The sequence below is a fragment of the Bacillus rossius genome, chromosome 3 (assembly GCF_032445375.1).
Source record: "Bacillus rossius redtenbacheri isolate Brsri chromosome 3, Brsri_v3, whole genome shotgun sequence".
NCBI classification, from domain to species: Eukaryota; Metazoa; Arthropoda; class Insecta; order Phasmatodea; family Bacillidae; genus Bacillus; species Bacillus rossius.
Genome location: NC_086332.1, coordinates 92,130,057 through 92,145,888, shown reverse-complemented (window position 1 = coordinate 92,145,888; position 15,832 = coordinate 92,130,057). Strand labels below are relative to the sequence as shown.

General features: G+C 35.0%; 1 protein-coding gene across 2 annotated transcripts in view; it reads right to left on the bottom strand.

Annotated features, from left to right (window-relative positions):
• The window catches only part of LOC134531029 (myosin-I heavy chain), a 373,169-nt gene that overhangs the window by 34,039 nt on the left and 323,298 nt on the right, over positions 1 to 15,832 (bottom strand). For both annotated transcript variants that reach the window (XM_063366521.1, XM_063366522.1), the window contains exon 30: positions 36 to 243. In XM_063366521.1, coding sequence (XP_063222591.1) covers positions 36 to 243 — 208 coding nt within the window. The remainder of the gene's footprint in view (positions 1 to 35; positions 244 to 15,832) is intronic.

Genomic DNA, 15,832 nt, shown 5'->3' with positions numbered 1-15,832 from the left:
GATCATCAAAAAGTAAACAAATATGTATCACTTACCCATGGCGCCCTCCCTCAGACCAATCTTCTTCTTGACGATCTCCATGACGTCTCTGGCAGTGGCGGACGGGTGGAACTCCACGGCGTGGTACTGGCCGTCCATGAAGTGGAACCTGGCGTAGATTGGCCGCCGGTTGATCGTGCACATGATCTCCTCCCTGGACGGGGGCCACTGTCTTCTACGGGTGCCTTGCGTCTTGAGCAGGCACTGACGTCAACAGAGGACACGGCCATCCGTCACCACTTGCTGCATCAACATTGTCTCGGACCAGAGAAACTAACAGCAACTGTAATACTGAAGCAGTTTCTAATATCTGAATGCTGATGAATAAGCAAATAGGAGCGTGAATGCTTCAGAATGTCAATGTCAAATCTAAGGCTATTTTTTTTGACTTGACAAAATTTCCCAATTGACGTGGTTGTTCAGAGAACTACTTTTATTTTAGGTGAACATATTGTGCAATGTTAAAAGCCCCAAATCATTATACTTATGTCTTCCCCTGTGATGTTTTTTGTAGGCCTTTAGCCTTGTCTGTATTATATTAGCTGTAGACTATTTTTATTTACTTTACTTTGATAAAATCTTACATAGAAACTAAATAATTATTTTTACACAAAAAATCTTTAAAAATTTTTAAAAGCCTCAACTAAAGATTTTATATAGTAATTCTATATTTTTATACACACAATGAGGTAATTGTGGTTAATTTCACTGCATTTCAGTGTTATGCATTATATTGACTACCATTTAGTGTACGACAGTGTAATTACATACTTCAATTTTTCTGTTATTTCAGTTTTATCATTATTCATCATATAATCTTGCCTCTAGTTATAATAGCAAATGCACTACACTCATGTGGGGAGTGTAGTAGGTTAAATCCCAATACCCTGGCATGACTCAAATATATGAGCCCTACGTTTGTGCACAGAGTGGTGTGAAGCTCTGTATAACCATGGAGGTCTTTTATTGTGAAGTCTTTATATTAGGGATGGGATTTTCGAATCTAAGATTCGTCGAATATACTGAATCCTATGGATTCGAGGATTCGTAGGATCCGAGGTAGGATTCGAGGTGGGTTTTTAAGAGTTTTAGGTAGTAATTGAAAATTGTAGTGCTGGGCGAAGTTCGAAAATACCGAACCGAACCCTTACGTTCGGTTTGGTTTGAAACCTTTTAAAATATATTCGAAAAACTGAACGTTCGTTTAAAAAAATTACGTTTTTCTAATTTTCTAACCCCCATTTGAGACCATTCACAAAACAGCACAACCAAATTCCATTACATACTTGTAATATTCCGACTTTTATCGCATAATCGTTGCCTCAACAGTTTCAAGCGCAGACAAAATAAAAATTATTAATCGTTGCATAACTCGCATAGCATTTTTTCATGTAGGCGCGCTTTGTTTTTTGTTTACTTTAGAGAATTTTGTATGCATTTCTCGTACTACGTAATATAAACTATCGTACAAATGCCAAAGGTATTGTATGTTATACCTTTAACTATAGTGCGTGTACGAGAAGTGTTGTAAAATCACCAAAGATTGCGTACCCCATATGTTAAACTAAAGCGCATGTACAATAACTCTCGTATTTCGGCAAAACTAACGTGATCAAGTTAACACAAGACAAATGCGGTAGGAAATGATTACGTAAATTACATATTTTAAATTACTGGGATGTATTTATTTTCTTTGGCCTTTTTGGTTATAACAGTCAGGTACTGAAAATATTAATTTAATCTTGTGTATTAAAAGTACTGATCCAGTAAATTTTACAGTACGGTACTAAGTTGACTAGCGTAGTCGCGGCAGCCATCATTATTTCTCGTGTTTTCTTTTTTCCGACGCAAATTTTTAAACCACACTTCTTACGTTACGTTTACAATATTATTGTTCTTAAGGTGATTTGCGATGAGCAGGTTTACGTCGTTTAAGTTTTCCAAATGGAGAAAAGATAATGACGACACAGATGACCCAGAACGACCCCCAAAAAATGTCTAAAGTTTCACTGAGGTGAAGTTGGCTTTATCCCAGATTTATTCTGATTCCCCTCCATTCCCCCACTCCAACTACCAAGCGCCAGTGGGCGGAGCTAAATCACAGGATGCCGCAGCAGTGGGCATAGCAAGCCCGCTGAAGAGCACAACAGGGCGGAGCTTAAGTACAGGATGCCACAGAAGTTGGTGTATCTTAAACACAGGTTGTCCAAAAATAATTTCAGAATTTCCGTAATTAAATTTTCATAAATATTTAACATCATATCTAATCACAAAAAAATTAGATTATGGTGAACACACCCCGTAAAGCAATAGCCCCGTACAGCACTGCCCAAATGCCACTAAACCATTTAACATCACATAATCACGAAATTTGGATTATTACAATTTTTTTAAGGTAGAAAGAAAGTATGAAGAGATGAAGCTGATATGTTAATATGTTGAATGAAGTGTCAGCTTCAATCCCAGATTTCAATTTTCGAGCAACACCCCGTACAGCACTGCCCAAATGCCACTAAACCATTTAACAGAACATAATCACGAAATTTGGATTATTACAATTTTCTTAAGATAGAAAGAAACTATGAAGAGATAAAGCTGATATGTTAATATGTTGAATGAAGTGTCAGCTTCAATCCCAGATTTCAATTTTCGAGCAACACCCCGTACAGCACTGCCCAAATGCCACCAAACCATTTAACATCACATAATCACGAAATTTGGATTATTACAATTTTTTTAAGGTAGAAAGAAAGTATGAAGAGATGAAGCTGATATGTTAATATGTTGAATGAAGTGTCAGCTTCAATCCCAGATTTTAATTTTCGAGCAACACCCCGTACAGCACTGCCCAAATTCCACTAAACCATTTGACAGAACATAATCACGAAATTTGGATTATTACAATTTTTTTAAGGTAGAAAGAAAGTATGAAGAGATGAAGCTGATATGTTAAAATGTGAATGAGGTGTCAGCTTCAATCCCAGATTTCAATTTTCGAGCAACATCCCGTACAGCACTGGCCAAATGCCACTAAACCATTTAACATGACATAATCACAAAATTTGGATTATTACAATTTTTTTAAGGTAGAAAGAAAGTATGAAGAGATGAAGCTGATATGTTAATATGTTGAATGAAGTGTCAGCTCCAATCCCAGATTTTAATTTTCGAGCAACACCCCGTACAGCACTGCCCAAATGCCACTAAACCATTTGACAGAACATAATCACGAAATTTAGATTATTACAATTTTTTTAAGGTAGAAAGAAAGTATGAAGAGATGAAGCTGATATGTTAATATGTTGAATGAAGTGTCAGCTTCAATCCCAGATTTCAATTTTCGAGCAACACCCCGTACAGCACTGGCCAAATGCCACTAAACCATTTAACATCACATAATCACGAAGTTTGGATTATTACAAATTTTTTAAGGTAGAAGAAAGTATGAAGAGATGAAGCTGATATGTTAATATGTTGAATGAAGTGTCAGCTTCAATCCCAGATTTCAATTTTCGAGCAACACCTCGTACAGCACTGCCCAAATGCCACTAAACCATTTGACAGAACATAATCACGAAATTTGGATTATTACAATTTTTTTAAGGTAGAAAGAAAGTATGAAGAGATGAAGCTGATATGTTAATATGTTGAATGAAGTGTTAGCATCAATCCCAGATTTCAATTTTCGAGCAACACCCCGTACAGCACTGGCCAAATGCCACTAAACCATTTAACATGACATAATCACGTTATTTGGATTATTACAATTTTTTTAAGGTAGAAAGAAAGTATGAAGAGATGAAGCTGATATGTTAATATGTTGAATGAAGTATCAGCTACAATCCCAGATTTTAATTTTCGAGCAACACCCCGTACAGCACTGCCCAAATGCCACTAAACCATTTGACAGAACATAATCACGAAATTTGGATTATTACAATTTTTTTAAGGTAGAAAGAAAGTATGAAGAGATGAAGCTGATATGTTAATATGTTGAATGAAGTGTCAGCTTCAATCCCAGATTTCAATTTTCGAGCAACACGCCGTACAGCACTGGCCAAATGCCACTAAACCATTTAACATGACATAATCACGAAATTTGGATTATTACAATTTTTTTAAGGTAGAAAGAAAGTATGAAGAGATGAAGCTGATATGTTAATATGTTGAATGATGTGTCAGCTTCAATCTCAGATTTTAATTTTCGAGCAACACTCCGTACAGCACTGCCCAAATGCCACTAACCATTCAACATGACATAATCACGAAATTTGGATTATTACAATTTTTTTAAGGTAGAAAGAAAGTATGAAGAGATGAAGCTGTATGCTAATATGTTGAATGAAGTGTATTCTTCACACCCATATTTTAATTTTTGAGCAACACCCCGTACAGCACTGCCCAAATGTTACTAAACCATTTAACATCACATAATCACGAAATTTGGATTATTACAATTTTTTTAAGGTAGAAAGAAAGTATGAAGAGATGAAGCTGATATGTTAATATGTTGAATGAAGTGTTTGCTTCAATCTCAGATTTTAATTTTCGAGCAACACCCCGTACAGCACTGCCCAAATGCCACTAAACCATTTGACAGAACATAATCACGAAATTTGGATTATTACAATTTTTTTAAGGTAGAAAGAAAGTATGAAGAGATGAAGCTGATATGCTAATATGTTGAATGAAGTGTATTCTTTACACCCATATTTTATATTTCGAGCAACACCCCGTACAGCACTGCCTAAATGCCACTAAACCATTTAACAGAACATAATCACGAAATTTAGGTTATTACAATTTTTTAGAAATAAAAAGAAAGAACGAAGTGATGAAGCTGGTATGCTTATATGTTGAATGAAGTGTCAGCTTCAATCCCAGATATCAATTTTCGAGCAACACCACGTACAGCACTGCCCAAATGCCACTAAACCATTTGACAGAACATAATCACGAAATTTGGATTATTACAATTTTTTTAAGGTAGAAAGAAAGTATGAAGAGATGAAGCTGATATGCTAATATGTTAAATGAAGTGTATTCTTCACACCCATATTTTAATTTTCGAGCAACACCCCGTACAGCACTGCCCAAATGCCACTAAACCATTTAACATCACATAATCACGAAATTTGGATTATTACAATTTCTTTAAGGTAGAAAGAAAGTATGAAGAGATGAAGCTGATATGTTAATATGTTGAATGATGTGTCAGCTTCAATCTCAGATTTTAATTTTCGAGCAACACCCCGTACAGCACTGCCCAAATGCCACTAAACCATTTGACAGAACATAATCACGAAATTTGGATTATTACAATTTTTTTAAGGTAGAAAGAAAGTATGAAGAGATGAAGCTGATATGCTAATATGTTAAATGAAGTGTATTCTTCACACCCATATTTTAATTTTTGAGCAACACCCCGTACAGCACTGCCCAAATGCCACTAAACCATTTAACATCACATAATCACGAAATTTGGATTATTACAATTTTTTTAAGGTAGAAAGAAAGTATGAAGAGATGAAGCTGATATGTTAATATGTTGAATGAAGTGTTTGCTTCAATCTCAGATTTTAATTTTCGAGCAACACCCCGTACAGCACTGCCCAAATGCCACTAAACCATTTGACAGAACATAATCACGAAATTTGGATTATTACAATTTTTTTAAGGTAGAAAGAAAGTATGAAGAGATGAAGCTGATATGCTAATATGTTTAATGAAGTGTATTCTTTACACCCATATTTTATATTTCGAGCAACACCCCGTACAGCACTGTCTAAATGCCACTAAACCATTTAACAGAACATAATCACGAAATTTAGGTTATTACAATTTTTTAGAAATAAAAAGAAAGAACGAAGTGATGAAGCTGGTATGCTAATATGTTGAATGAAGTGTCAGCTTCAATCCCAGATATCAATTTTCGAGCAACACCCCGTACAGCACTGCCCAAATGCCACTAAACCATTTAACAGAACATAATCACGAAATTTAGGTTATTACAATTTTTTAGAAATAAAAAGAAAGAACGAAGTGATGAAGCTGGTATGCTAATATGTTGAATGAAGTGTCAGCTTCAATCCCAGATTTCAATTTTCGAGCAACACCCCGTACAGCACTGCCCAAATGCCACCAAACCATTTAACATCACATAATCACGAAATTTGGATTATTACAATTTTTTTAAGGTAGAAAGAAAGTATGAAGAGATGAAGCTGATATGTTAATATGTTGAATGAAGTGTCAGCTTCAATCCCAGATTTTAATTTTCGAGCAACACCCCGTACAGCACTGCCCAAATTCCACTAAACCATTTGACAGAACATAATCACGAAATTTGGATTATTACAATTTTTTTAAGGTAGAAAGAAAGTATGAAGAGATGAAGCTGATATGTTAAAATGTGAATGAGGTGTCAGCTTCAATCCCAGATTTCAATTTTCGAGCAACATCCCGTACAGCACTGGCCAAATGCCACTAAACCATTTAACATGACATAATCACAAAATTTGGATTATTACAATTTTTTTAAGGTAGAAAGAAAGTATGAAGAGATGAAGCTGATATGTTAATATGTTGAATGAAGTGTCAGCTCCAATCCCAGATTTTAATTTTCGAGCAACACCCCGTACAGCACTGCCCAAATGCCACTAAACCATTTGACAGAACATAATCACGAAATTTAGATTATTACAATTTTTTTAAGGTAGAAAGAAAGTATGAAGAGATGAAGCTGATATGTTAATATGTTGAATGAAGTGTCAGCTTCAATCCCAGATTTCAATTTTCGAGCAACACCCCGTACAGCACTGGCCAAATGCCACTAAACCATTTAACATCACATAATCACGAAGTTTGGATTATTACAAATTTTTTAAGGTAGAAGAAAGTATGAAGAGATGAAGCTGATATGTTAATATGTTGAATGAAGTGTCAGCTTCAATCCCAGATTTCAATTTTCGAGCAACACCTCGTACAGCACTGCCCAAATGCCACTAAACCATTTGACAGAACATAATCACGAAATTTGGATTATTACAATTTTTTTAAGGTAGAAAGAAAGTATGAAGAGATGAAGCTGATATGTTAATATGTTGAATGAAGTGTTAGCATCAATCCCAGATTTCAATTTTCGAGCAACACCCCGTACAGCACTGGCCAAATGCCACTAAACCATTTAACATGACATAATCACGTTATTTGGATTATTACAATTTTTTTAAGGTAGAAAGAAAGTATGAAGAGATGAAGCTGATATGTTAATATGTTGAATGAAGTATCAGCTACAATCCCAGATTTTAATTTTCGAGCAACACCCCGTACAGCACTGCCCAAATGCCACTAAACCATTTGACAGAACATAATCACGAAATTTGGATTATTACAATTTTTTTAAGGTAGAAAGAAAGTATGAAGAGATGAAGCTGATATGTTAATATGTTGAATGAAGTGTCAGCTTCAATCCCAGATTTCAATTTTCGAGCAACACGCCGTACAGCACTGGCCAAATGCCACTAAACCATTTAACATGACATAATCACGAAATTTGGATTATTACAATTTTTTTAAGGTAGAAAGAAAGTATGAAGAGATGAAGCTGATATGTTAATATGTTGAATGATGTGTCAGCTTCAATCTCAGATTTTAATTTTCGAGCAACACTCCGTACAGCACTGCCCAAATGCCACTAACCATTCAACATGACATAATCACGAAATTTGGATTATTACAATTTTTTTAAGGTAGAAAGAAAGTATGAAGAGATGAAGCTGTATGCTAATATGTTGAATGAAGTGTATTCTTCACACCCATATTTTAATTTTTGAGCAACACCCCGTACAGCACTGCCCAAATGTTACTAAACCATTTAACATCACATAATCACGAAATTTGGATTATTACAATTTTTTTAAGGTAGAAAGAAAGTATGAAGAGATGAAGCTGATATGTTAATATGTTGAATGAAGTGTTTGCTTCAATCTCAGATTTTAATTTTCGAGCAACACCCCGTACAGCACTGCCCAAATGCCACTAAACCATTTGACAGAACATAATCACGAAATTTGGATTATTACAATTTTTTTAAGGTAGAAAGAAAGTATGAAGAGATGAAGCTGATATGCTAATATGTTGAATGAAGTGTATTCTTTACACCCATATTTTATATTTCGAGCAACACCCCGTACAGCACTGCCTAAATGCCACTAAACCATTTAACAGAACATAATCACGAAATTTAGGTTATTACAATTTTTTAGAAATAAAAAGAAAGAACGAAGTGATGAAGCTGGTATGCTTATATGTTGAATGAAGTGTCAGCTTCAATCCCAGATATCAATTTTCGAGCAACACCACGTACAGCACTGCCCAAATGCCACTAAACCATTTGACAGAACATAATCACGAAATTTGGATTATTACAATTTTTTTAAGGTAGAAAGAAAGTATGAAGAGATGAAGCTGATATGCTAATATGTTAAATGAAGTGTATTCTTCACACCCATATTTTAATTTTCGAGCAACACCCCGTACAGCACTGCCCAAATGCCACTAAACCATTTAACATCACATAATCACGAAATTTGGATTATTACAATTTCTTTAAGGTAGAAAGAAAGTATGAAGAGATGAAGCTGATATGTTAATATGTTGAATGATGTGTCAGCTTCAATCTCAGATTTTAATTTTCGAGCAACACCCCGTACAGCACTGCCCAAATGCCACTAAACCATTTGACAGAACATAATCACGAAATTTGGATTATTACAATTTTTTTAAGGTAGAAAGAAAGTATGAAGAGATGAAGCTGATATGCTAATATGTTAAATGAAGTGTATTCTTCACACCCATATTTTAATTTTTGAGCAACACCCCGTACAGCACTGCCCAAATGCCACTAAACCATTTAACATCACATAATCACGAAATTTGGATTATTACAATTTTTTTAAGGTAGAAAGAAAGTATGAAGAGATGAAGCTGATATGTTAATATGTTGAATGAAGTGTTTGCTTCAATCTCAGATTTTAATTTTCGAGCAACACCCCGTACAGCACTGCCCAAATGCCACTAAACCATTTGACAGAACATAATCACGAAATTTGGATTATTACAATTTTTTTAAGGTAGAAAGAAAGTATGAAGAGATGAAGCTGATATGCTAATATGTTTAATGAAGTGTATTCTTTACACCCATATTTTATATTTCGAGCAACACCCCGTACAGCACTGTCTAAATGCCACTAAACCATTTAACAGAACATAATCACGAAATTTAGGTTATTACAATTTTTTAGAAATAAAAAGAAAGAACGAAGTGATGAAGCTGGTATGCTAATATGTTGAATGAAGTGTCAGCTTCAATCCCAGATATCAATTTTCGAGCAACACCCCGTACAGCACTGCCCAAATGCCACTAAACCATTTGACAGAACATAATCACGAAATTTGGGTTATTGCAATTTTTTAGAAATAAAAAGACAGAACGAAGTGATGAAGCTGATATGCTAATATGTTGAATGAAGTGTCAGCTTCAATCCCAGATTTCAATTTTCGAGCAACACCCGTACAGCACTGGCCAAATGCCACTAAACCATTTAACATCACATAATCAAGAAATTTGTATTATTACAATTTTTTTAAGGTAGAAAGAAAGTATGAAGAGATGAAGCTGATATGCTAATATGTTGAATGAAGTGTATTTTTTACACCCATATTTTATATTTCGAGCAACACCCCGTACAGCACTGCCTAAATGCCACTAAACCATTTAACATGACATCATCACGAAATTTGGATTATTACAATTTTTTTAAGGTAGAAAGAAAGTATGAAGAGATGAAGCTGATATGTTAATATGCAGAATGAAGTGTCAGCTTTAATCCCAGATTTCAATTTTCGAGCGACACCCCGTACAGCACTGCCCAAATGCCACTTAACCATTTGACAGAACATAATCACGAAATTTGGGTTATTGCAATTTTTTAGAAATAAAAAGACAGAACGAAGGAATGAAGCTGATATGCTAATATGTTGAATGAAGTGTCAGCTTCAATCCCAGATTTCAATTTTTGGGCAACACCCCGTACAGCACTGCCCAAATGCCACTAAACCATTTGACAGAACATAATCACGAAATTTGGATTATTACAATTTTTTTAAGGTAGAAAGAAAGTATGAAGAGATGAAGCTGATATGCTAATATGTTGAATGAAGTGTATTCTTCACACCCATATTTTATATTTCGAGCAACACCCCGTACAGCACTGGCCAAATGCCACTAAACCATTTAACATGACATAATCACGAAATTTAGATTATTACAATTTTTTTAAGGTTAAAAGCAAGTATGAAGAGATGAAGCTGATATGTTAATATGTTGAATGAAGTGTCAGCTTCAATCCCAGATTTCAATTTTCGAGCAACACCCCGTACAGCACTGCCCAAATACAACTAAACCATTTGACAGAACATAATCACGAAATTTGGATTATTACAATTTTTTTAACGTAGAAAGAAAGTATGAAGAGATGAAGCTGATATGCCAATATGTTGAATGAAGTGTCATCTTCACACCCATATTTTAATTTTCGAGCAACACCCCGTACAGCACTGCCCAAATGCCACTAAACCATTTAACATCACATAAGCACGAAATTTGGATTATTACAATTTTTTTAAGGTAGAAAGAAAGTATGAAGAGATGAAGCTGATATGTTAATATGTTGAATGAAGTGTCAGCTTCAATCCCAGATTTCAATTTTCGAGCAACACCCCGTCCAGCACTGGCCAAATGCCACTAAACCATTTAACATGACATAATCACGAAATTTGGATTATTACAATTTTTTTAAGGTAAAAAGAAAGTATGAAGAGATGAAGCTGATATGCTAATATGTTAAATGAAGTGTATTCTTCACACCCATATTTTAATTTTCGAGCAACACCCCGTACAGCACTGCCCAAATGCCATTAAACCATTTAACATCACATAATCACGAAATTTGGATTATTACAATTTCTTTATGGTAGAAAGAAAGTATGAAGAGATGAAGCTGATATGTTAATATGTTGAATGAAGTGTCAGCTTCAATCTCAGATTTTAATTTTCGAGCAACACCCCGTACAGCACTGCCTAAATGCCACTAAACTATTTGACAGAACATAATCACGAAATTTGGATTATTACAATTTTTTTGAAATAAAAAGAATGAACGAAGGGATGAAGCTGATATGCTTATATGTTGAATGAAGTGTCAGTAACGGATAACAATGCCCAGGGGAAACAGGGGGGGGGGGGGAGGGGGAGAGGAACAAGTGGCCCACTAATTAGTCTTGTGCATTATAGTTTGCGACTGGGAACGATCAATTTAGTTCGCAGCTCCTGAACGAACTAGGTCGCTCTTTCTGTTCGTTTGTTCCCATCTGTAAATCCAGAATGCAGATGGTTTGCTCGTTTTGCTACCGCTGCTGCGAACTATATGCCCTCTTTCGTTAAGATTTTTTTATCTTGAACACTCGTGGATTTAGGAATATATTTACGTATTAAATCATTTGTTTTACGTTGAGATTATAGTGTTATTTTCTAAATTAGTACACAAATAACAAAAACATAACAAAATTGACCCCAAAGAAAATTGGTGAAAAAAGAATAACAACCAACCCTTTGCTTCCCTTTTAAATAATATAATGAAACAAATTTGTTTTGCACAGCTGTATCCGAATGACTTGAGTGCTTCTATTATTACAATATTGACATTTCCGATATGTATTGATTAACAGATCCGATGAGAGCTAAAACACAAATACACTTTTTTTTTATGCAAAGTAAATACCAGGCAGCCACATTTGTTCCTGTGTGTTCCGGACAAACATAACTCATAACTTTGTGTTAATGTATATAGTTAAACATTAAAAGAATTGTAAGTATTTATGGTTTGTTGGTAGGTATTCAATTAACACCTCCAAGTAACTTTTATAACTTTTGCTTTCACATTTAATTGAAAGGTTTAGTTATGGTATAAAAATTTATATCAGTATCAAATGTAAACATAAACAGGTGTAGGTACTTGATATCCGAAAACATAGCATTTGCGGATGGTTTGATTAGTGAAACATATAGCTATCATGGGCGTCGGAAGGATATATTTTTTGGGGGGACTTCAATTGATTTAGTTGTTGAGGAATATCCATCCCCTGGGAAAAAAAGTGGGGTGTCCGGGGGTCCTCCCCCGGGAAAATTTGGGGTTTTAAGGTGCAAATAGGTGGTTTTTAGGCATTTTTCTTTCCTAAATATTCTAATTATAGTTGGTTGCAATATATAATTTCTTTTTTATAAAACATATTTTCAGAGAACTAATTTGTAAAAACACAGTTAACATATCTGCTGGTGCTATATCCACACAATATCATTAATTGCGCAACATATGGGTTATATCACAGAAATCATATTTTTAATATAACTACGAAACTAAATATATTATTGGAGGGGACGATATTGAAGACTTTTAATATTGGGGGGACGTGTCCCCCCCCCCCCTGCCATACCCCCCCCCCCCCCCCTCGGTTACGACGCCCATGATAGATATTATGCTTCTAAGCTACACTTTTCGTGCATTGGCTGTATGTCCTGAAAATCAGTTCTTGTTCGGGCATGGAAAATGAATTTGTTGTTACTCGTTCATGTCTTCCTAAATAGCGTTTCATAATTAAGAAAATGCATTAATAACATTTAAAAAATTTCATTTCAAAACGATAGGTCCTCCAATTATGATGTCTTAACATGTTTAAAATGGAAAGAGTGCTAACTTCATAGTACTTAATGGATGTACAGTTATTTATTAACAAAATTTTAGGTAAGAACTTGCTACGTTTAGACAATTCAACTGCAATGGTGTATGTCCACGAAACAATGTTAAAATCAATAGAACAGTCAAGTTCGAGTATTTAAATGGGTTTTTATATTTTGATTGCTATTTTCTTAAATTATATTATCTAATATGCTAATAACTTGATATGGAATAATTTAATTTGTAATGGCCCTATAACTGATTAAACTAATAACCCCACTATACATTAATTTGTAATTTTTTTAAGTAAATGCAGGCTTAATGATAACGGAAACTCAGTACGTATTAAAATAAAAATAAATATATTCACACCAATTAAATGTGTTCGTAAGTGTTCAGCATTAAGGCTCAGTCAAACAGGAGGCGGACTGTCCGCGCGGACCTGGCCGCCCGTCCGCCACGGACATAGTGTAACCTTAGATTGCATCATGCTGGTTAAACAGAAGGCGGTCTGCCGCAGCGGACCAGTCTAGTCCGCAGCGGACAGAGGAGCAGTTGTAATTTTCTACAAAGTTCGCGCGGACAGCAATGGCTGACGAGACGGAAAAATTAATATATCTTGTGCGGGAGAGTGTTTTTTTGTATGATGTTCGTCATCCTGACTACAAAGATGTAGTGACGAAAGCAGAAGCATGGAAAGATATCGCGGAGAAACTACATGAAAGTAGTAAGATAATTTTTATTTATATGTATTCACTATATTCATAATATATTGTTTGAATATATTTTATTTTTATTCATATTTTTATTTTATGTATTCATTAATGAGATATCTTCTATATATACGCATTTATTTATACTTTCCAATTTAACACAAAACATTACAAAGAGCTTAATCGTACAATGCAACAGTAATATAAATATGTAATAATATTTTGCAAGTTTTGTACAATTTTTACATCATGATTTACGAACTTAAATAGTTGAAGTAATTAACGAAATGGTTTCGTACAGCATGGGCAGCATCACTAGATCGTTCTTTCAATGGAGTAGTGGCTGAGAAAGCATTGGTGGGTTGATTTGTTATATCGTCTGTTAATTCTAGCTCATCAGTTGTGACATTTTCTGTGTTAGCTCTAATAAAATTGTGAAGGCAACAAGCAGCTTTGACAGCGTGTACAGCTGTATCAACATTACATTCGATAGGTCTAAAAAATATACGCCACTTTTGAGTTAAAATGCCGAAGGCATTTTCAACGATACGTCGTGCTCTGCAATGTCGTTTATTGTAACTTCTTTTTTCTATATTATCAACGACCGCCTTTCTTGGGAAAGGACGCATCAAATAAGTTTGTAACTTGAACCCTTCATCACCTACAAACACATGAGGGACGGGGGTTTCTGTCCCGGGTAATGGTTTTGGAGGAAGAATTGTTTTGTTATCAACAAAATCGCGATAGAAAGAGTTCTCGAAAATGGCACTATCACTGTGCCGACCATAACTACCTATGTCAACGACAATAAAATTGTAGTAAGGATCAACTATGGACAAGAGAACAATCGAAAAAAAGTTTTTATAACAATAATAACTTGATCCACTCTTGTTAGGGCATTTGATTTCCACGTGTTTCCCATCTATGCTCCCGATGCAGTTGGGAAAGTTCCATCGTTCTCTAAAGCCAACTTCAGATTTCCAAATAGAATAATATATTAGAATTAATTATTGTAACATTTATTATACATTAAAATTAATGTGAGTTTTAGTTATTACTTATGTTTCAAACTTGTTTTTGATTTTATCGTTCTGCTTAAATGATGTTTTTATACTGTTTTGTACAGGTGAAGCTGTTGAACTCAAATGGAAGAATTTGAGGGATTCATATGTGAAGTATCTCAAGTTCTTGAAGGGAGCTACAGGTTCAGCAAAGAAGTTTAAAAATTGGCCCTGGGCGGCAAACTTGGAATTCCTTCAAGATACAGTTTCTCCACGGGTAACCGCGTCAAATATACCACAGACGGGTGAAACAGACGATCCGATAGAAGAGGCTAGCAACGAAGGTAGCTGTGCGACAGATGATTCCCAAATTATACCGCCCCAGAAAAAATCCAAACCAAAGGACGTTAGCACAGATGTTCATGCGATTTAAAGTATCTAGATAACAAAAGGGACAACAAACCTAGGAACAACCTCGACCGTATTGACCACTTTTTCTTAAGTTATGCGGAGACATTTAAAAGGTTTTCACCTAGAACACAAGCAGTTATAAAAATGGAGATGGCTCAAATGTTTGGCCGGGCTGAACTTCGCGAACTGGAAACTTCACACCCATCCTCCCCTTTAAATTCAAGTAGTTCATCGTGGTAACCGAACTGTACTGCTACCTCTTCCGGGGTAGTGGATTACTCCGATCTGAACTATACCAACAAGCCACCGTTTGTTGGAATCCATGCAACCTCTGGCGATTCGGCAAAAGAATGGTACGAAACATTCCAAGGAGACATGTAAAATTATGTAAATGCATGTAAAGTAAATTTCAAAATCTGCTGTCTATGTATATTGTATTGTGTTATGTAAAAAAATATAGTGTAAATTTATTGTACAAATAATTAAACTAAAGAGAAAAATTATCTTTAAATAAGTAATTGTATTACTTACCTTAAACAGATAGCTAGTCTTTCCTTCGTCCCAATGGGTTTACTCCAGTTAGTGGCCACTTTTGATATTTTATGTTCAAGGAGAGTATGTAATTTGTCAAATTGTTCTTGAGACATTCGAAAATATGTGAAAAATCGGTCTTCGAATGAACTCAACTCACAGCATAATAGGTGAAACTCGCCGAATACCTCTCTTTTTTCATTTATTTCATGCACCCATTTTCTTTTTCTTTTTGCTTTACTCAAAGCGAACATAAGAAGTAACTCTTCTTCGTCAGAGGAACTGCTGGACATCTTGAAATGACAACAAGAAAACACGAATTACAGAGAGTGAATTCAAT